The following is a 22,959-nucleotide window of genomic DNA, read 5'->3' as shown; positions in this document are numbered from 1 at the left end:
CTTTCTATGGCAAAATATACCCCCTCATTTTGTTCCTTTTTAAATTAAATGTTTTAAGAGTTATAACTTTATTCCAATCAAGATGGCTTCAGGTGAGCCATACCTTTGTAATAAGTAGGACTATTAGCGCTCTAGTTGTTCTTTAGAACACTCTAGGAGGCTGCAGTAGAACACAAAGGAATCAACTGACAGTCTCTGTCCTTGTTGGATGTACATTTTTTAACTGAGAATGTCAGACTTCATTCTCACATGACTGAGAAAGATAATGTGAATTTACCGAAAATATGCTTTCAGCTTAGCTTATAGATCCCCTTCCAAACCACTGTGGGAAAAGCATGAGATAATCGTTTTCTTTCAAACATGATTCATGATATCCCAGCAGAAGGCTTTTTCACATGGTAAAATCACCTTAGAACACACCCCAATTCCTAAAATGAGTATGGTACCATCAACAAATGATTTATAATGTAACTAAAGTCCTAAAAACTTTTATTATCTGCACTGCTTTTTAATGAGGTGCTATCATGTATATTGGTCCCAAGATGGCTGCCAACACTTCTTGGATGAAGTGCTGACATCCAATCAGATCTCACGATGAGATGTGTGGTTAGGCTCCGCCCAGATATATATATATATATATATATATATCCAAAAGGTCGTCGTATTCCCTCTGCCTTCCACGCAGAACAACGAAAAGAGCGAGACCACAAAGTAAGTGCAGTTTCTCAGTGCATTTTATTCCGTGCCAGAGTTACAGCCTGCAATTCGCCATGACGCGTTTCACCTCGAGAGAGGCTTGTTCACATAGCGTGTCATGGACACAAACGAGGGTTTATAAAGTGCCAGTGCCTAATTTACTATAGCTGTGCAGTTCACATTTTTTTTTTTTTCTCTCATCATTGCATCGACAGTGAAAACATACTATGTTCAGTCAGCAGAGAATAAAGGGCATGGTGCCCAACGGGTTCCAGTGCGTATACATGTGTTAGTAGAGTATAAAAAATTCTCTCTAAAATTTATACAAATAAATAAATTTCATATATATACACATAATTAAAATAACTATTAGTCAATAGCAATTTTATCAATTATACTCCATATATGTACACAATTTGGTCAGTATATATGACCCCTATTCATATGTAAATATATACAGTTTTAGGAACCCTAATTTATCATTCGCAGTCAGAAAACATACAGTTTCACATAGAGAAGAAAATTGTGCCCCAGTGGGCATACCCAAGAAAACTGCACAAACCGATAAGGACAATTAGTGGCATGCACTTTTAAATCAACCTCTTATGGTTACTGCAGATCAAGAAGTGTTATAAAGTGAAAAGGTGCCAATACTGATTGTTAAAAACATGCTACAGTTAACAGCAGGTAGCAGAGTCAGATTAAAACCAATTCAAGAGCCGGCTAGGGGAAATTGCTCATACAAATAAGTTCATGATACATTCAAAATTAATGATCAGCAGATTTACTCCGACTAGAGGCAAGTATAAAGATCCTCGCTATTGTTCAAACCTCCGGGGCTCTTTGTGTTGAACTCAAGGATAAACCTGGTTTCCAAGAGGCGTAATTTAGCGTCTCGGTTACCTCCTCTTTTTAGAGGCAGAACTGAGTCCACAAGGAAATACTGTAAGCTACTGGGGTCACTATTATGTGTGGTTTCTAAGTGTCTAGCCACTGGGTAGGCCTGGTCCTTTCCGGAGATTGCCCTTAGATGTTGCAAAATGCGCTTGTGGGCAGGTGGGCGCGTACTCCCCACATATTGTAGTCCACAAGGGCACTGCAGGACATAGACAACGTATTCTGTCCTGCATGTGAGTCTTTTATTGATGACATAGGGTTTGTCTGAGAAAGGGTGTGGGACGTGAGTTTTGTTGACTCCGTGGCGACAAGCTTTACATGTAAGACACTTTTTGAAACCAGTGATGTGATCCATCCAGGATTTTTCGGGTTCTAATGTATTGCTGACTAAGGCACTGGCAAGGCTAGGGGATTTTCGAAAAGTTAGGCTAGGTTTATCCGGTACCAGGTCACCTATTACAGGGTCACCCTTGACCAGATTCCAATTCTTATTCAGGATTTTTCTAATCTGGGAATGTTGGTTACTATAGGTCACAATGGCTCTGGATTGGATTTGCTCATTGTTACTATACTCTGCATTGGGTTTAGTTTTGGGCACTAGTGCATCCTCCCTCGTGATTTTCTTAGTACGTCTAATTGCTCCCTCTAGTACAGTACTACTATAACCTCTTTGCAAGAACCTAGCTTTGCTGGCTTGTTGTGCCAGGTCACACTCCAAATCAGAGCTGCAAATTCTCCGCAATCTCAGCATCTCCCCATAGGGGATGCTGCGGATAAGGTGTTGGGGATGCTGGCTGCTGGCGTGTAGGACTGTATTACCAGCAGTTATTTTTCTATGTAACTTAGTTTGCAGAGTGCCATCCCTGATATAAACCTCCACATCTAAGAAAGTAACCTTTTCTTTGTCAATGTGTGATGTGAATTGAAGGTTCAAATTGTTCATATTCAACTGTTTCACAAACTCAGTAGCCTCCTCATGCGACCCCCTCCAAATCATAAATAGGTCATCAATATACCTTAGGTAGAGCATAACCTTGTTCTGCATGGTTTCCTTATGATCACCCATAAGGACCCGCTCCTCCCATAGCCCCATATGTAGACAGGCGAAGCTAGGGGAGAAGCAGGCCCCCATAGCCACCCCTCTCAATTGCTGGTATACTTGGTTGTTAAAAGTAAAAAAGTTTTGTTCCAAACAGATCTTCAACATACCAACAATCATCTTATTATGCTGTAAATATTCAATGGGGCGTTTATCAAGGTAATACTCAACCGCTTTTATACCATCGCAGTGTTGAATTGATGTGTACAATGAAGTAACATCCATGGTAATAAGCAATAGTTCATCATCCCAGGTAATAGAAGCCAGTTTGCACAAAAAGTCAGTCGTATCTCTGACATAGGAACCCAAGCTCTTTACCCATTCTTGTAGGAAGTAGTCAATATAGCGGGAAATGCATTCCGTGGAGATGTCTATGGCCGATATTATTGGCCTTCCAGGGGGCACAAGGGCATCCTTGTGCACCTTGGGTAGAAGGTAGAAACTGGGTAGTCCTTCTTCAAGTATTTATATTCGTCAAACGAAATTAAACCACTACTTTGCCATGCCATTAGCTTTGAATTTTGGTCATTCCAGGCTGCTCTGATGGCAGGCAAGTTGCTCTTTTTGTAGCAGTCCGTGTCACCCAATTGAAGCTCGGCCTCTTTGATGTATTCCTCACGTTTCCAAAGGACAACGTTGCCTCCTTTGTCGGCCGGCTTAACTATGATTTTGTCATTGTTTTTCAATTTTTTGACCAGATTGTAATAGCACTGATTTTGTCTATTGATGACTTTCTCCTTATTTGAGGCAGCATATAATTTTTTCAAGTCACCAATTACGAGTTCGTGGTATACATCCAAATTATCATGGGTCAATATTGGAAGGAAGGTGGACTTTGGTTTGAAAGGAGTGGTCGCGACTCCACTACCAATGGCTTCATCAGTGACTGCTGGCGTATCTGTGCTTTCACATTGTAATTCCCATATTTCTTGCATTTCCTTTCCCTCACCGGCAGTCAAAAGTGAGGGACTGGTTGGCACTGTGGTTTTAGATTTTTTATATGGGTGTTGTCGATGGAATTTATTGAGCTTTAACTTTCTGACATATCGAAAAACATCCATTCGAGTATCAGCGTAATTGAAGTCCCTTGGGGGACAGTATGATAGTCCCAGAGACAGGATGGAAGTTTCTTTTGTAGTTAGGACTATGTCAGTAAGATTTATCACTGAGGGGGCGCAGATGTCTGTCCTCTTTTCTTGTTCCATCTCCCCCGGTTTGTTTTCTTTTCTCCTCTTGTTTTTGTTGCATTTCCTGCGTTCAGCCCGTTTCCTGTTTGCCCTTTGTTTCCTGGTGGGGCCTTTGTCTGTGAGCTTGAGCGCAGAGTATCCCTTCGATTCTCGCACAGGCAGCTCACCTCCTGTGCCGGGGTGAGTTTTGTAAACCCCAACCCCTGCCCCTGTTTCCTGGAGGGGCCTTCCTCTGCCTCACTTTCTGCAGCTGAACTCAGGTCTGTGGAGGAGACAGATACGGACGTAGTTTCTCTTGCCTTATGTCCTGTATTGCCAATCCTGGCTTTAATTCCATCAAACTTGCGTGCAAATGTGAAAATGTGTCCATTTAAATAATCAAGCCTGTCTCTTTCAAATTTAAAAGCCTTGCGTTTTTTAATAATGTCCTCCTCCTTCGCCAATCGACTCTCCATATCCTCCCTCATTTTTCTTACTTCTTCATCAATTTCAACTTTAGACAGCTCCGCCTCGAGTTGCTCAATCTCGGTTTGGAGTTTAAGTCTATCACTTTTTGCGTACTTTACAAGGATCCTCATCAACCTTGCTGACGATTCCAAGTTGGCTGTAGCCCATTCCTCAAGCATGTGCGGGTCCGGGTTATCGTAGCTCTGGGCCAATGTGATTCGGAGCCCCCTAGGAACCCGCCCAACCTCCAGGTATCTTGTGAGGGATTTGTTCTCCCACCACTTGGCCTGCTCCTTCTTAGAGAGCTTCTCCAGTTTGCGGAAAGTCTCTCTGATATATATATGTTTTCCTTTTGATTTTCTCAGGAACTACTGGAGGGATTTACACCATTTAAACAAAAGGCACTTCTGCGTACCAGTCCCTACCATTTTGCCAAGTTTGGTGTAATTCCATTCAGCGGTTCGGGCTGTAGCCGTGTCTGAACGTCCTATGGAAATTAACATGGGGAAAAGACGTTTTGGGACCCCCCTTTTTTCTCGGCCCCCGCTTGACGAATTCCCCCCCCAGACACTTTCAGGGAAGGAGCGGAGCGGAGCTGGCCTAAATTTTGGAAAGTTACACGCAAATTCCTCAACCGGCGCCAAAGTTATTAGCAATAGAATGTTGCGGATTTCCTATGGATTTCCTATGGAAACTAGGTCCTAACTATATATACCTACCTATTAGGGAGCAGCATGTGTGGCAGAGGGAGCCAAATAAATTAGTTTTAAAGACAAATATAACTGAAAAATAGAACTCACGTCATTTCAGGAACTGTAGCAGGCCCTGCATCATGTATGGGAAGCAGAAAAAAAGCATACAGATCGAAGTGGGGAGACAACCATGCACGAATGGCCGTTTGTACAACAGATGTTTCACATAAAGATTTCAAAGTGACAGCATTAATTTTGAGAGACTTCCCAGGGCTGTCTCTCACAGGCAATTCTAAATTAAGTAGGAAATAAAGCAAACAGCTGGGCAGAGAAAATGCTTCATTCAGAACTTTAGCTAAGCCTGCAAGGTTTGGCGGTATTTTGCTTGCATGAAAAAGTTGTGCACATGGTTTCCTAGTGGTCTCAGAAAGATGCATCTTTCGCACACATACCTCTTCCATTAAGTCTCAAACATGGCACATACTTATTTTGTTTTTACTATGCATGAGAATGCTATCATATATCCAATTCACACTGCATAATATACAACTTTTGCATATATTCTGAAATGTTTTTCTTTCTCATTAATAATAAACATAGCTCATTTGATGTAAATAAAAAAATTCTGAAAGTATATCATGAAAAGGAAAGGGACAGACTTTAGGAAGTACTGCTATTGACCAGAGCCCAATGAATTTCAGAGCACCAAAAATTGTACATACCAGTTTTTTGGCAACTGCATCTAATTCTGACAGCAATTTTGGCCACTTATCTGGCCAATCATGTTTTATCATCTCCACCACAACACGAGCAATGCCTTCTTTAATTTCATTTTTCTCTCGCGTAATGTGTCTGGTTCCCTGTGATGGAGAAAGACATTGATGAAAGGCAACATGTACAAAACAATGCTATGCAAGGAACAAATGAAAAACATACTATGCAATAACCTAAAAAACACACAAAAAACACTGCAAACACAGTACTGACCATTTGTCACCACCACTCCCGCCTCTACATAAAGTTACTGTACATGTACAGCAGTGTCCTCCTGCTCACTTAGAGATTTTACTTCCAACCTCAACTTGCTGTGTCTTCGCACAGACAGACACTTTCTCGGTACTCACGTTGCTAATCAAGCCCATCACATTTATCTTCAGTAACTTTTTTTCATTCGCCGCCATTTCTGCCCAGCGTACCCTAAGAAAAGAGAGACAACTGATTACTATCTGCAGACATTCACCAAATACTTTCCAAAACACAAACTAAGGCAAACAAGTCTATTGCACTACTTCAAAATCACTTATTATATGGAGTGCACGATAGATCTTACAGTAAAGTGAATGATTGACATAGCACGTACTGGAAGAGATTTAGCACAACTAGAAACTGTAGGTCAAACTCCACTAATAGTGGAAACAGCAATCTCTCACACTGGTCTTTGTTGAGACCATCTTCAACAATGGGTGCAGACCCCAAGAGCACTTTGAACAGCCAAGGTCCAGAACACACTGATATTCTGCAGATTAATAAACTATAGAATAATTCCATACTATGAAAAAGATTGGCTCCTTCAGAATCACTTCAACAACAACAATCAGCATTTTAAGGGCCCAGCAGTAACCACCCCAACTGCAACAAATGTAAAGAAAAAGTAGATATAGAGTAAACCCTTGTATACAATTCAAACTAAGCTATATATTGATTTGTCACAACTACACAAAAACTATAGTTCATCCAAAATAGGATATAATGTGCTCCAAGTGACAGCACAGTGCAAGTGAACAAGTACTAGGTGCATGGAGAAAGTTAATTAAAAGGAGAACAAAGTCTCTGTTTTGGCTTATTCAATACATTTGCCAAGGCACATACTTCACCCAATGTGAAGGCTGCAATGCAGAGATTTGCAAGCAGTATCAGTGGAAGCATCTGTTTTTTGACCCCTTGCAACAACTTTTCATGGGGTCTTCATCAAGACAAACTAAATGTAGAATCCTACAATATAAAAAGGTTTAGTAATGGGCCCTACCAAAGGCAGCTAGAGGAGTATGAACTGCTGACGTAGATACACATCTAACTCCTACTACAGCAGTCCAACAGTATCCAGAAAACTAAAAAAACATAATTAAAAATCTAATATGTATATACTACAGAGGCGGGTGCCTTTTAGCATATACATGTAGAACCCAACAGAAAAAATGCCATACCAAATGCTATTTGCAGGTCACACTTCCAAATGTGATGATTTAATTTGCTCTGAAACCAGTATTTTAAAAAGTATCATTAATTTCATGTAGAAGGACCTATGTAAAAGGAGTGGATGAAAACAGGCATAAAACTCACCACTGCTCACCGGCAAATATGAATGAGAGAACTGACCCACTTTAAGCTGTGTTTTATTCAAAGAACGCACCAAACCCGTGTAGGCCCGAGACTCTTTAAATAGAGCTTAGGCGGCTGCCTCGGTGCATTTGCGTTATATGGTTCTTAAATTATCACTCGAATTGAAAAACCAAAAGGGATATCTAGCATTGAAGGCTGCTGCTAGCCAAAAAAAATAATTATGTTAGGTGCCCAGAAATAGAAAATTAGAGACTGTAGTTTGTGTTTTAGCAAGTAAAGAAAGACTCTCTGGAGTCTTTGAAAAATCTGAAAAAATGTAGGCCTAAAATATTACCCAAGGTAGCAAATTTGAATTAAGATGCTTATAATTCTTTTACAATTATAAAAATGGAAATCAAACTATCAGTAAAACAAGCACAGAAATGCATACATTGCCTAAAACACTAATGCAGCTAGCTTACACTTTTTTTAAATTAATATCTAGCTGTTCCTCATTAAAAGATACCCATGAACAACTGACTCCACAAAAAAAGGAAATTGAAAAATGCTTTGTCTTATGGACCGGAACAAAGAGGAAGGACTGTTGAAAACGCATTGGCAAGACCCACACAAATTAACTGACAGCATAAATGAAAGGAATCGCCATCGTCCACAAGAACAGCATCAGGGTCTCGACTAGCACAGACGACGCGCTCAGCACCGCCGAACACATGCATTTCCAGATCCACACAGACCCTAATTCCACCCTCAGAGGCACCCTCGTCTACCAACCCCCCGGAACCCGCCTCCAGTTCCGCGACTCCATCACCGACTTGATCAGCACGCACGCCCTGACCACCACCGACTACATCCTCCCCGGAGACCTGAACTTTCACCTTGAGAACAACAACGACAACTCCACAACCCTGATCGATAACCTCGCCAACCTCGGACTGAAGCAACTCGTCACAAAGCCCACCCACTCTGCCGGCCACACGCTCGACCCAGTCTTCTCCTCAAGCCCAAACGCCTCCATCAGCCACACCACCGAACTCCTCTGGACCGACCACCGATGCATCCACTTCGCCTTCCAGAAACCCACCACACACCACCGCACCCAACAGATCCCCTGCCGCTGCTGGAGCAAAATCACAGAAGACCAACTACACACAAACCTCGCTCTCAGCCCACTCACCGAACCCTTCAACACTGAGGACGCTGCCCACAGCCTCAGACGCTGGATCGAGGACTGCTCCAACACCCTCGCCCCGCTCAAGAAACCCCCCACAGAGACACCAGCAAGAGGGCCAGCTGGTTCATCCCAGAACTCCTAGCCTCCAAGCAAGCCTGCCGGGAACTAGAGAAGAAATGGCACAGTGAACAAACACCGGACAGCCACGCAGCACACAAGGAAGCCATCCGCAACCACCACCACCTCATCAGGGCGGCCAAGAGGACCTCCTTCAAAGACCACCTCGACAACATCGCACACAATAGCAACGAGCTCTTCAACACCGTGAAAGAACTATCCAACCCCAGCTCCAACACCAACGACATCCCGTGCCGCAAGCCATGCGAGACTCCCTCGCCACCTTCTTCCACCGCAAGATAGGAGACATCCACAGCAGCTTTAACACCCAGACAGCCACAACAGACAGCAACACAACAGCCGTACACCATCAACCACGACCCCCTGTTAGCCTGGGCCAGCGTGAGCATTGATGATACCATCAAGACCATGCGCACAATCCACTACAGCTCTCCTTCAGACACACAATTCCGCACCACGTCTTCAACAGAGCAAGCAGCTCCATCGCACCCCACCTGCGCAACGTCATCAATGTCTCCCTCGAGACCGCGACCTTCCCAGAGATATGGAAACACACCGAGATCAACGCCCTACTCAAAAAACCTAAGGCAGATCCAAGAGACCTCAAGAACTTCCGGCCCATCTCTCTGCTCCCCTTCCCGGCCAAGGTCATTGAGAAAACCGTCAGACAGCTAACCCGATACCTCGAAGAAAACAGAATCCTGTACCCTTCACAGTCAGGGTTCCTCAGCAAGCACAGCACCGAGACTGCCCTCATCGCCGCCACCAACGACATCAGGACCCTGCTGGACAACGGCGAGACCGCAGCACTCATCCTCCAAGACATCTGCCGCATTCGACACCGTCTGCCACCGCACACTACGTGCACGCCTCCAAGCGGCAGAGATCCGAGACAAGGCTCTGGATTGGACCACCTCCTTCCCCTCGATCAGAACCCAGAGTGTCCGCCTCCCCCCATTCCGTTCCAAAGCCTCCGAGATCATCTGCAGCGTACCCCAGGGATCCTCCCTCAGCCCGAAGCTGTTCAACATTTACATGGCCCCGCTCCCACATGTAGCCCGACAGCACGACCTCAACATAATCTCCTACGCCGACGACACTCAGCTGATCCTCTCCCTCACCAAGGACCCCATCACTGCCAAAGCCAACCTCCACGAAAGAATGACGGCCGTCGCAGACTGGATGAAGACCGTCTGAAGCTGAACTCTGACAAGATGGAGGTCCTCATCCTCTGATCCAACCCTTCAGCCTGGGACGACTCCTGGTGGCAGACGGCACTGGGGGCAGCCCTGACACCCACCGACCACGCATACAACCTGGGAATCATCCTCGACTCAACGCTCTCAATGACCAAGCAAGTCAGCGCAATCTCCTCCTTCTGCTTCCACACCCTCCGCATGATCTACAGATGGATCCTGACAGATACAAGAAAGACAGTCACCCAGGCCGTCAGCAGCAGACTCAACTACGGAAACACCCTCTACGCAGGAGCCTCGACCAAGCTCAAACGACTACAGAGCATCCAAAACACCTCGGCACAACTGATCCTCGACGTACCACGCCACGGCCACATCACCCCACCACCTGAGAAACCTGCACTGGCTCCCTGTCAACAAGAGGATATCCTTCAAGCTCCTCACCCACTCATACAAGGCACTCCACAAGACTGGCCCAGCCTACCTCAACAGACGGGTCTCCTTCTACATCCTCAACCGCCAGCTACGCTCCGCCGACCTCTATCTCGCCACCGTCCCGTGCATCCGAAGAACCACCACCGGTGGGAGATCCTTATCCCACCTCGCCGCCAAGACATTGAACACCCTCCCACTGAGCCTACGATAGACCAAAGACCTGCTGACCTTCAGGAGGATACTCAAGACCTGGCTGTTCGATCAGTAGCGCCCCTAACACCCCCCCCCCCTAAGCACCGTGAGACCCTCGGGGTATGTAGTGCGCTTTACAAATGATTGATTGATTTAAAACTACTCAGATTTAGCAAAGAATTTCTGAATTATGAAAGCCGATCTGGAAGGAGGAAGAGAAGGAAAAGAGCCTGACTTGACCTGGTTTGGCCCAGAAAGCTGGGCCGTGACCGACAGTGTGTGGGGGCAGACGCAGGAGAGTGGCTTGGCCTGGTTTGGCCCGTGGAGCGGGCCGTGCTGGACAGTGCATGGGGCAGGAGAGTGGCTTAGCCTGGTTTGGCCCGTGGAGCGGCCCGTGCCGGACAGTGCCTGGGGGCAGGAGAGTGGCTTGGAATGGTTTCGCTCGAGGAGTAGGGCCGTGCCTGAGAGTGCGTGGGGGCAGGAGTGGCTTGACCTGTGGAGCGGGCCGTGCTGGACAGTGCGTGGGCGCAGGGGAGTGGCTTGGGCTGGGTTGGCCCGAGGAGTGGGGCCGTGCCTGCCAGTACGTGGGGTGGGGCAGGAGCAGGAGAGTGGCCTGGCCTGATTTGGCCCGAGGAGCTGACAGTGCGTGGTACTACAATAACAAGACAATTGCCAATGCTGATGATTACTAAATTCTAATTTGATCACAATCACACGTGGCACTCATAGTGACTGTAAAAAATATATTTTTTATTTCGATTTTCCCAATATTTTTCTTTCTTAGCTCATTTTTTGATTCATAAGAACAACAAACTAATAACATTACACCTTCGTGTTTATAGTACAATATTCATATAAACGACATAAAAAAAACAAATTGCTTGAATAGCATTAAAAAAAAAAAACAACAAGTGAAAGGGCTCTGGTCCCACCACAGAAAGTTGTGTTATGTAAACAGAAAAGGAAAAAAGTGGAAGAGGAAAAGAAGACCCAGAATGGGGAAAGTGCAAATGCAGATGTTTACACACAGACTTTTTCAACAAAGAACATTACCCCAATAAGAGCTCTTGCCAAACAGTGTAACTCAGGTAACCAAAGTGCACTCAATAATTTAATCTTCTACAAGAGAAAACAGGTTAGTTGGTTACATCATTTTTATAAACGTGTTAGGACAAGGGATGGTCTACGCATTTCGAACCCCTTTGTGTTTTTCAGTGGGGTTCTCCTTAGGACCTAATACTTGGGCTATGTGTAGGGTGTCGGCCTGGCTAGACTCATTATGGTGAAATCATTGAATAAGCGAAGGGGCAAAAAACCCTTTGAATGAGTCTTTAAAGGAGCCAATGGATGATACGCAGGTTGATAAAATCAAATCCTAAGGTGATAAGGATGGTTATTGCCCTATGGAGAGATCAATGAGATCCTTGCACATATCAAAGTCGGTGCTAGCAAAGTGCAAAAAGAAAAGGAGTGACTGCGGAAACATAAAATCTAATCTGTTATAATACAGCACAAACAACTGTACCCCTATAATTTGAGAAATTGTAGAGCACTCATGGATGATCGTTAAGAAAAGAGGTTGTATGTGAGATACACGGGGTCTCTCGGAGAAACAGAATACAACTGAACCCGAATTGACCTTCATGATAGACGATTAGACGTAAACCGAGGAGTCCATCTGTAGTTAAGAAAGGCAAGCGAGGAGGGGAGGAGCTTCGCGGGCAACCAAGATGGCCGCGTAAGCTCGGAGCTCCGCGGACCCTCCGACCCTCCGCAAATATCCTGTTGGAAATCCTGATCCACGTTAGTGGATTCTATTTTGTGGGTGGTCGCAGACACAGGAGCAGCTTTCCGCTTCTAAATCGGTGGCTCCTAGACGAAACTACGTCGAGCTGAACTCCGTGCCAGGGATGCGCCATTGTCTCCTGGGTGGCAGCTGCCTTCACCGACGCTCCGCACGATTGGAATGCGAAGCGGTTGTTCGAGGTCCCTGCTGACGGAGTGCTTATGGCTGCGGAGTTGCCTACTGCCGGCTTGGCGTGATTACTGACACTGCCTCGACGCTATTCGAGTGTCCCTTGCTCTGGCGAAGTAGCCCTTTGTTCTTCTGGGACCCAAGATGGCTGGCAGAGGGGACCCCGATAGGTCGTCGAACAGAGGTGTTCGTAGGACGACCCAAACGCAGCTCAATAAAATCGACCGATATGCTCAGCAACGGACCTCACCCACTGTGGTGGCCTCCTCTAAAGACCTTCATCGTGCGGGCTCGCCTGAGGGCTCGGAGCCTACCCTGAGCGACGTTATGGGAGCCATTGCGGGCATTCGCTCAGAAATGCAAAAACAACATGAGGCCCTGACTCACAAGGTGGACACTCTGGCTGTGGACCTTACTCCTATCAGGGCTGACTTGGGGAAAACTAACGACCGAGTGAAGTCCCTAGATCTCAAGACCTCCAGTCTAACCACCGACGTATCGGACCTGCAGACGGAGGTCCGGACCCTGAGACTGGCCAACAACCAATTTTCCAGAAGACTGGAGGACTTTGAAGGACGTGCCAGGCGGCAGAATGTCCGTATTATTGGTGTTCCGGAGGGAGCGGAGGAGGCGGCAGTGGACCTTTTTGTGGAGGACTTGGTGCAGGCGCATCTCGCACCTTCAGGCTTGAGCAACTTTTTCTCGGTGGAGCGTGCCCATCGGGTCCCGGGCGGCCCGCCGAAGTCGGGCGTGGCGCCCAGACCCATCATTGCCCGGCTCTTTAATTTTAGGGACCGGGATGTTATCCTTCAGGCGTCCAGACAGCATGGACCGCTCAAATACCAGAATTCTGAGGTGCACTTTTATCCGGATTTCACTAGGGCCGTGCAGAGGCAGCGCCAGAGTTTCGCAGGTGTGAAGCGGCGCCTGAGAGAAATGGGCCTCAAGTACTCGATGCTGTTCCCTGCCAAACTTCGGATAGAGTATGATAGCCGTGCCCTGTTCTTTGATGTGCCGGACAATGCAAGCAACTGGCTGGACACTTTGCCACAACGCCGGGAAGAACAGGACGAGCATTCCAGAGGCGCAACTGGTGGTTCCGATCTCTAGGACTTGTTTCTACTGTGCAGAACTTTGCGGTTGGTGCCCCTGTAGTCTGTGACTGATAATACCAACGTTACTTCGATGTTGATGACTCTCCTGTCGTTTACAAGGAGGGTGGTGGGAGGGGTCTGCGGAGATTCCTTACTCCTCTGGGGACTTTCTGTAGACTAGTTCATGGGGCAACAGGCACACTGCTGGTTGGGGGGGCTTTTTAGTCTGCTGCAGGGGTGCAGGGTGGGGGGTGGTTTTGGGACAGTTTGTTTGTTTGCTTCTTTTTTTCTCTCTCTATCTCTTAGGCAATGGGTTGTATACACTGTTCAGTTTCGATTGCTGTTGAGGTTTGCTGGGGTTGGGTGGGGCTGGCAACACGATGATGGGGGGTAGGAAACTACGTGTACTCAGTTGGAATGTTAACGGGTTGGGTGACCGCATCAAGAGGGGGGTTGTGATTCAATTGATTAAACGCCACATGCCTGATGTCGTTCTCCTTCAAGAGACGCATCTGGTTGGTAATACGTGTAGGGCGCTTAACCGTAAGGGATACAAAATGGTTGCCCACTCGGGGTTCTCGAGGGGCGGGGGTTCTTGTTCGCACGTCCCTTCCTTTTGAGATTGACGTCACTCTGATAGATGAGGGGGCGCTACGCCGCAGTCACGGGGCCGTGGGAGGGGCGTGCCCTGACTTTACTTTCGGTTTACGTTCCCCCGGGCCTGCAAGCTAGCACTTTCCAAGACCCTGGTGGCGCCATTTTGAATTTGCCTGTTGGTTTGCTGATATTGGGGGGTGATCTCAACTCGGTCTGCTCGGGCTCTTTGGATCGCCAACCGCCTAGAGACCTTCGGGGCTCCCAACTGTGGTTGCCCTCTTTCCTTGAGACTATGGGATTAGTGGATAGCTGGCGGCTGTTACATCCCACGCTCCGTCATTTCTCCTTCCACTCCGGCGCCCATGGCAGTCTATCCCGGATAGACTATGTTCTCACGTTGGCTGCATGTGCGCCCGCTGTCTCTGAAGCCCGGTTTTTGGCACGGGGCATCTCCGACCATTCCCCGATGTGGGTCTCTTTCGACTTTGACATTGTTTTGTCAGACGGGCGGTGGCTGTTAATCCATGGTATTTCCGCAACCCCAAGACTCGTAGTCTACTGGCCAAGGCCATCGACCTTTACTTTTCTATTTCTATTTCTATTTCTATGCGGAATTTGTTAAGCGCGCGGACACCCAGGGGTTTCATGGCGCTTTTCTGAGAATGAGGGTTCGGTTCGCTCGGCTGCGACTCTATGGGAGGCGTTTAAAACTGTTTTGAGGGGTGTGGCTCTCGCTCTTATAGCGGAGGCCCGTAGAGCCAGGGATGCCGACTTGGTGCATATCGAGGAGGAACTCGCGGAGTTAGACTCCCAACTGGAGACAGACCCCGATCCCACTCTCCTGCACGACCTTTCCCTCAAACAGTCGGAATACCGTGACCTTGCCACGAACGCTGCCCTTACTATAGCTAAGGAACAGCAGGGTTGTATATACGACGTCGGCGATAAGGCTGGGAAGTTGCTAGCCTGGTTGGATAGGAGGGAGATGGCTAGCCGTGTCGTACTCGAGATTTTGGGGGATGACGGAGTTGTCGTCTCTGATCCCGGCGCCATTGCCGAGTCCTTTGCCGACTATTTCCGAGATGTTTACACTTCTGTTTCGGACCGGTCTGAGATCGACTCGACAGAGCTTCTTTCGACAGTCGAGCTTCCCTGTCTCTCGGACGAGGAACGCGACGACTTGGACAAAGACATCTCGGTCGACGAAATCGCCCTTGCGATTCGCTCACTTCGATCGGGCAAGGCGTCGGGCCCTAATGGCATCCCGGTTGAGCTATATAAGATCAGGCCGGATGTGGTTTCCCCGCACCTTCGTAACATGTTTTTGGAAGCGCGGGACACCGGCCTACTTCCCTTGGACCAGAGATTGGCCACCATCGTGGTCATCCATAAGGAGGGGAATCCGAGAGACTTGTGTCGCTCTTATCGGCCCATCTCCCTCCTCAATGCCGAGCCTAAGATCCTCGCCAAGCTACTCGCCAATCGTCTGGTTGGGCTTATTGGCGACTTAGTGCACCCGGACCAGTCGGGCTTTATTCCTCATCGCAACACTGCCCTTAACCTGCGTAGACTCCACGGCGCCATGGCCAGGGCTCACACCCTGGAGGAGCCGGCGGTCCTTGCCTCTTTAGACGCCACAATGGCTTTTGATTCTCTCGAATGGAGCTACCTCTGGGCGGTCTTGTCGAAGCTCGGTTTTGGCCCGGTGTTTATTGCCTGGGTAAAGCTCCTTTATGCTGACCCGCTGGCTAACGTTGCCGTCAATGGCCGCATCTCGGCGTCTTTTGCCCTTCATAGAGGCACCAGACAGGGCTGCCCCTTGTCACCTCTCTTGTTTGCGCTCGCTCTTGAACCACTTGCGGCCATGATGCGCACTCACCCGGATCTGCATGGCATAAGCTGGGCTCCTGGCTTCGAGGACAGAATCTCGCTCTATGCTGACGACATTCTGCTATACCTTACTTCCCCTTGCAAGTCGCTCATTGTGGCATGCGATGTACTCAGACTTTTTGGGAGGTACTCTGGCCTCATTATCAACTGGGCCAAGTCCTTCCTGTACGTGCTGAAGGGGGATACACCGCGCCTCCCTAGAGGCTGTAACATTCAGGTGGCCAGCCAGGGCTTTAAGTACTTGGGGATTTATATCTCCGGTAATGCGAGGGTGAGATACGACCACAACTTGCTTCCCCCTCTTCAGCGCCTTCGGCGTGACGTGGAGGGTTGGCGCAAGCTTCCACTCTCTTTACTTGGTCGCGCGGCATTATTCAAGATGATGTCTTTGCCCAGGTTTTTGTATGCTCTGCAGAACACTCAGGATCCGGTTCCCGCTCACTATTTTCGATAGATTGAGAGCCTACAACGTGCCTTGCTCTGGGATGGCCGTCCCCGCGTTGCCACCACGAAGCTCACGCTCCCGTGGTACGACGGGTGTATTGCATTGCCGGATGTGCGTAGATACTACTGGGCCTCCCAGTTGGCGGCTATCAACCATGGTTTTTACGGCCCGGAACACAACCCCAGCTATGCCATGGACAGGTGGCTCTTAGGGGGCGGCAACTACTACAGGGCGCTGTATTCGAGGTCTCTGGACGGGCGGTTGTCGGGTCCAACGAGGACTGCGGTCCACATCTGGCGCACGATCACCAAGGCGCAGGGTTGGCAGGGCAGGCTGACTAGATTTACCCCCTTGTACGATTCCGACATTCTGGGCAGGTTATGGCACACCAAGGGCTTTGATAAATGGGACCTCATAGGAATTTCCAGAGTGGACGATATGATCTCTAAGGGCGAGATTAAGACCTTTTCCCAGCTACAGGCCGAGTACCAGCTGGGCGGCACGGAGTTCTTCCGTTATGCCCAGCTGCGACACGCGCTGCTATCTGCTAAGCCGACAGAGGGAGCGATTCTAGAAAGCTCCCCGCTGGAGGACAGGGTGTTGGACGGTCATATGCCTGACAGTGCCATCTCACTGTCTTACAAGAAACTGATTAACGTTCGTACTGACCTCCTCCTCGGTGTGCGGGAGCAATGGGTGCGCGATGGCCTGGAAATCGACGATGAGGATTGGCAAAGCGCTGTGTCCTCCCCTAAGGAGGTCGCCATTTCCTCTCGTCTCCGACTGGTGCAATTCAAGATCTTGCACAGAGTGTACGTGACTGGCCCCCGGCTTGTACATATGGGCTACTCGGCCGATAGGCTCTGTCGCCGTGGCTGTGGCGCCTCTGCTACTTTTCTACACATTCTCTGGGAATGCCCGTCACAGCTTCCTACTGGAGACGGGTGCATCGGGTTATGGAAGAGGTGACAGGGGTAGCGGCGACTGCGGAAGCTAGGAGATGTCTCCTTAACATCTGGGAGCCGTCCGATCATAATGTGGCTCAGACGCAGTGGGTGACCCTTGGCAACATGGTGGCTAAACGCGACATTGCGCAGAAATGGGGGGCTGCGACGGCTCCCCTGGTGGTACAATGGAAAGCCAACATGGATTGGTGTATGTTTAGGGAAAAGACAGTCTACTTTGCCAGGGGTAAGCCCAGAAAGTGGTCGAAAGTATGGGGGGCTTGGAATGCTTACAGGGGAGATATTTGCTTGCCCCCTGAACCTGTTTCTTTGGAGGAACACTTGTCGCCATAACCTGTGACACCAACTGTTTTAAGATACGCTGTTGAATCCTGTATCCTGCTTTATTCTTCTGTACTCGTGCATCAGTGTACGCTGCTCCCTGCCCCGCTCCGGCACCTCGTAGGCTCTCCCCGCTCCATTGCCACTCTTCGGCGCCCTTGGCGTCTTTTCCTTTCTTTGTTCTAATGTTCCTTCTATTATATAAAATATAAAAACAACCTTCACAGTACTGTGTTCAGCGCTCTTGCACTATTGCTCTTCTGATTCACAATGCTGCCTTGCCTCTGGGATGTCAGGCTGAATAGCTGTGCGCATTTTTTGAATAAAGGTTTTAAAAATTAAAAAAAGAAATAAATTAAAAAAAAGAAAGGCAAGCGAGGGTGTTGAACCCATTGCTGCTAAACCAAGGAGATGGTCAACCGCTGGGGAGCAGAATCCTAGAATTCCAAGGCACCTGTCAATAACTAACTATCGGACTACAATGAAGAAGCTTCATGAGCCCCCTGACCAGGAATGGAAGGAGCAGATAGGATCAGGCCCAGTACTTACACAGCGGCCCAGGAAAGTAGGTTTTGAGGAATGCGATAACACAAAGAAAAATAATGAAGTCATTGGTATTAGTAACAAGTTTTCCTACAGGCAACTTGCATATCCTTTTGTGTGAAAATTTCATTTTTAGTGTCTGTTGCAGCTGCATTTCTTTATCAGTGAGAGCAAACAGAATGGTATACTTAAAAAAAACAACATGTATTTAAATTCTATCACCACCACCAACATTGCTGGAAACAGTGACAAACCGCATCAATTGTTTGATAAAAAAAAACTAATCACTTTTATTGCGCAACTACCTCAACGATTATCCATGATCAAACGAGTTTTTGGAGAGGAGATACAAAACTTTGCTACTGAATCGGTAAAATATTATGGTTGAAGAGGTGAGGGTGTATTTAAATTCTATAAAAACTAATTGTATGTAGGATTCTGCATCAAAACCAATATATTTCTGTTTATATTTCAAGTGAGTCTTGTAGAACATTTGTTTAGGTAAATGTTATCCCCCCCTAAATTCCTTATTTACTATTTCTCTCCAAGTTAGGCAGTTTTCTGCCCACGATGCATCTACGAAAAAAATACCATAAAGAAACGCCCTGTTTATGTGTCATTCGTTAAATGATTCGTAAGTGCAACAGGCAGTAGTAAGTAGCATTTCAGCCCAGAGGCTTGCATGGCTAAAAGTGAAAAACAAACACTACACACAAAATAGGTAGCAGTAGGTCAGAATCTTTATCTAAAAGGATTGTTTTAGACAGGACGTGGATACCTACAAAATTCAGAAGCACCAATTAAAGTGGTTTAGTTTTACTTTAGGTTTCGTTTTATTTTAAATTAGATCTCATAGCTTCATGAAATCAACACACACTGTTTTAAAACCATGTTTTCTCAGCTGTAAAAAGATACAAGTCTGTGGGGAGAGCACGAACAAACTGGGATTGTGTATTATTCGTTACGAATCAATAAATGACTTTATTATTTGCACTGCTTGAGGCACTTTAGAACTTGTCTGACAAATAGGAAATCACATATTTTTACCATCCCTTGAACTGGTAATTGATTAAAGAAGAAATACGGAATGTGGACTTCAGCAAGGATAAAGAATGGGGCAAGCTAAGGACTAAAATACGCTGAAATGATTCACAATTCTAACCTGATTTTCATTATGAAAAACACCCACATCAAAGATTTGGAAATAATTAAATGTCAACTACACTGAATGAGATACGTGAGCACCAAAAAAGTCTGTGTGATGAATTTGAACATATGTAAATAAAACAAAGATAGTTGCAGCTATGGAAGGCGAGAGGGGTGTCCCTGCCATTATTAAAAGCAACTTGTAGCTGACGTTCAGGTCTACAACATCAGCATAAAAATCACAAACTATCGGATACCTGACGCGCCAGAGATTCATGACAAAATGAATGTTTTCCTTACTTTGTGAAGAATGTCCCAAGTGAGGATCACTAATAAAGGTTTTTTTCCCTCACTTGTTTCTTCTCTGGTGGGCTGGGGGGGGGGGGGGGGGGGGCTTCCCTGGGTGTGCGCGTGTTTTCTTCTTCCCTCTGTTCCCTGCTTGTGCTCGTGTTTTTCTTGCCTCTGTTCCCTGCTTCTGGTCGTTTTTTTCTTGCCTCTGCTCGAATTTTCTTGCCTCTGAGTCTGTTCCCTGCTTCTGGTCGTTTTTTTCTTGCCTCTGTTCCCTGGGACGTTACTGGGCAGAGATGGGCGTGTGGCTGACCTAGACTGAGGGATATGGAGATGTGTGTGTGTGTGTCTAGGTGTGTGTGTGTGTGTGTGTGTGGACACACGCAACAAACGCGCACAGCAAGGGAACAGAGGCAACAAACACGAGCACAACCAGGGAACAGAGGCAACAAACACGTGCGCAACCAGGGAACAGAGGCAACAAACAAGCACAGCCAGGGAACAGAGGCAAGAAGAAAACACAAGCACAGCTAGGGAACAGAGGCAAGAAGAAAACATGCGCACATCCAGGGAACAGAGGCAACAAACATGCGCACAGTCAGGGAACAGGGGCAACAAACACGTGCACAGCCAGGGAACACACACACACACACACACACACACACAGAGAGCCACACACACACACACAGAGCCACACACACACACACAGAGCCACAAACACACACACACACACACACACACAGAGCCACACACACACACAGAGAGCCACAAAGAGAGCCACACACACACACACACAGAGCCCCACACACAGAGCCCACCACACACACACACAGAGCCCCCCCACACACACAGAGCCCCCCCACACACACACACACATAGAGCCCACCCCACACACACACACACACACACAGAGAGCCCACCACACACACACACACACAGAGCCCGCCCCACACACAGATACACAGAGAGCCCGCCCCACACACACACACACACACACAGAGCCCCCACACACACACACACAGAGAGCCCGCCTGTAATGGCTGACTTTTTCTGGCTCCTTTAAGAGGGAGAATGATGGAGAGTGACTCCAGCCTATCACCCTTATAGCATAGGGATTAGGACTATAGATAGGATCCCTGCCTTTTATATAGTAGAGTATTTTCGTGTCCCTTTCTTTAGAGTAGGGCTTATGAATTCAAGTTAGGGGATAGATACATAAGTATTAATCATGATTTGCCTATTTGCTAACGTGTTAGGATATTTTCCATGGAGTTATGCATATTGCGGGCCCTGTAGGCCTTAAACGAGACAGACTCCATCTTGCCCTCTGCCTGGTAGCTCGAGAGGCCTTCTAGGTGAAGTGTAATGTTTTAGTTTCAAGCTGTTGTTCGCTTGGAGAGAACCGGCTCAGGCTGGCCCTTATCGAAGGAATGTATTTTTCTCCACTCCGAAGACACAACTTCAGGCCGGCCGGCTGGGAACGTGTCCTTGGTACGGGGAGGTACAAGAATTTGGTGGGCGGCAGGTTGCTGGCCGTAGCTTTCCATGAAGGAACAGGCTTTGATATTAGCGAAGGTGTTAGTTAGTCGACAGTCAGTTCGTAGGCGGCATCTAGCCGTTAGCATCTCTGCCATTAATTATTTCATGGCGGACAGTCGCCATCTTTGAAGTCCGAGAAAGATTTAAGACCGAAACTCTGTGAGAAAGACTGAAGGAGAATTAGCGCGGAGCGCACTGAAACAGAGAGAGAGAGAGAGACGGTAGCTAATAACCAGCAAGGTTCCAGTGGCCTGGAGGGAAGCAGACGAGGTTGAGCCTAGCGGTGCAGACGTGTACTTGTGACGGCTGGGGTGTGACTGCGAGACGAGCCAGGACACAGAGACGAGAAGGGAACCTAGATGACTGCCGAGTCCCGACTTCACGTTAACAAGGTGATATCCGCCCTCTTCATAATAAGCGCGCATTCTAATCCTTACCTTTTCCTTTCCTTTGCATAATTCATGTTGCATAGTATTGTGTTATATGTTATTGACAATAAATACCCTAGTTTCTAGTAAACTGATATGTGCCGTGTATTCTTGTTCAATCTTGGTAAACGGTGCTTCTAGGTGGTTGTTGTTTATATGAATGGATGAGTAACCCCAATCAGGTAAGTGGTGATCACATAAATAGGGAGTAAAGTGGACCTTCGATGCCAAGGATAGTAGGCACATTATACTATTCGGAAACCGTACTAAATTCTATTATTATAGTTTTATCCCAAGTAGACAAAGGAGAACTTGTTCCGATAGGTGCTCATAGGAATGTGGTCGTCGTTGACATGCAGCGTTAGTGAGAGCGTTGGGGTGGATTATCAGCGCGTATACCCACAGGATTGTGGCTTGTGTAAGTGAGAGCGCCGGGGGGGATTACCGGCGTGTAGGTTTGCCGGATTGTAAACCGTTTGGAAAAGAGAGCATTGGGTTCTGCTGGCCCATGTGTAGACGCACCGGATTGTGTGTCATATCTGCCCTGGGGTAGATCAGTCTGGGTCGGAGTGGCCGCGAGACTAACTGATGTGAATAAGATATAGTAGAAAACCTATGCATGTTTATTGCTATTTCCCCATCCTTAGGTACGACTTGTACATACATATACATATACCTATATCCATTGTGAATACGTTCTAAGGAGGGAGGTGAGTACGTTTTGGCTGGGTTATAGGGGCCCCTAGGGGCTGATCCCATCTAAGCGGAAAATCCGGCCATTACACCGCCCCCCACCCACACACACAGAGCCCGCCCCACACACACACACAGTGAGCCCACCCAACACACACAGCCCCACACACACACAGTCCCACATACAGCCCCACACACACACACACACAGCCCCACACACACACAGCCCCCCAACGCACACATACACACAGCCCCCCACACACACAGAGCCCCACACAGCGCCCCCACACAGAGAGAGCCCACCCCACACACACACACACAGAGAGCCCCCCCCATACACACAGCCCCACACAGAGCCCCCCACACAGAGAGAGCCCACCCCACACACACAGAGCCCCCCCATACACACAGCCACACACACACACACAGCCCCACACACACAGAGCCCCCCATACACACAGAGCCCCCCCCCACACACACAGAGAGAGCCCGCCCCCCACACACACACACACAGAGCCCACCCAACACACTCAGCCCCACACACA

At 47.7% G+C, this 22,959-nt stretch overlaps 1 protein-coding gene across 3 annotated transcripts in view; it reads right to left on the bottom strand.

The window, feature by feature from the left end:
* LOC147706848 (exportin-5-like) overlaps positions 1-22,959 on the bottom strand; it is a 1,626,836-nt gene that overhangs the window by 1,468,092 nt on the left and 135,785 nt on the right. For all 3 annotated transcript variants that reach the window (XM_086926008.1, XM_086926006.1, XM_086926007.1), the window contains exons 3-4: positions 6,143-6,215; positions 5,741-5,878 (exon numbers count right to left, since the gene is read on the bottom strand). In XM_086926008.1, coding sequence (XP_086782134.1) covers positions 5,741-5,878; positions 6,143-6,215 — 211 coding nt within the window. The remainder of the gene's footprint in view (positions 1-5,740; positions 5,879-6,142; positions 6,216-22,959) is intronic.

Source organism: Lissotriton vulgaris, chromosome 6 (genome assembly GCF_964263255.1).
Source record: "Lissotriton vulgaris chromosome 6, aLisVul1.2, whole genome shotgun sequence".
Lineage (NCBI taxonomy): Eukaryota > Metazoa > Chordata > Amphibia > Caudata > Salamandridae > Lissotriton > Lissotriton vulgaris.
Note: the sequence above shows the minus strand (reverse complement) of the source record. Positions and strands in the feature narration are given on the sequence as shown.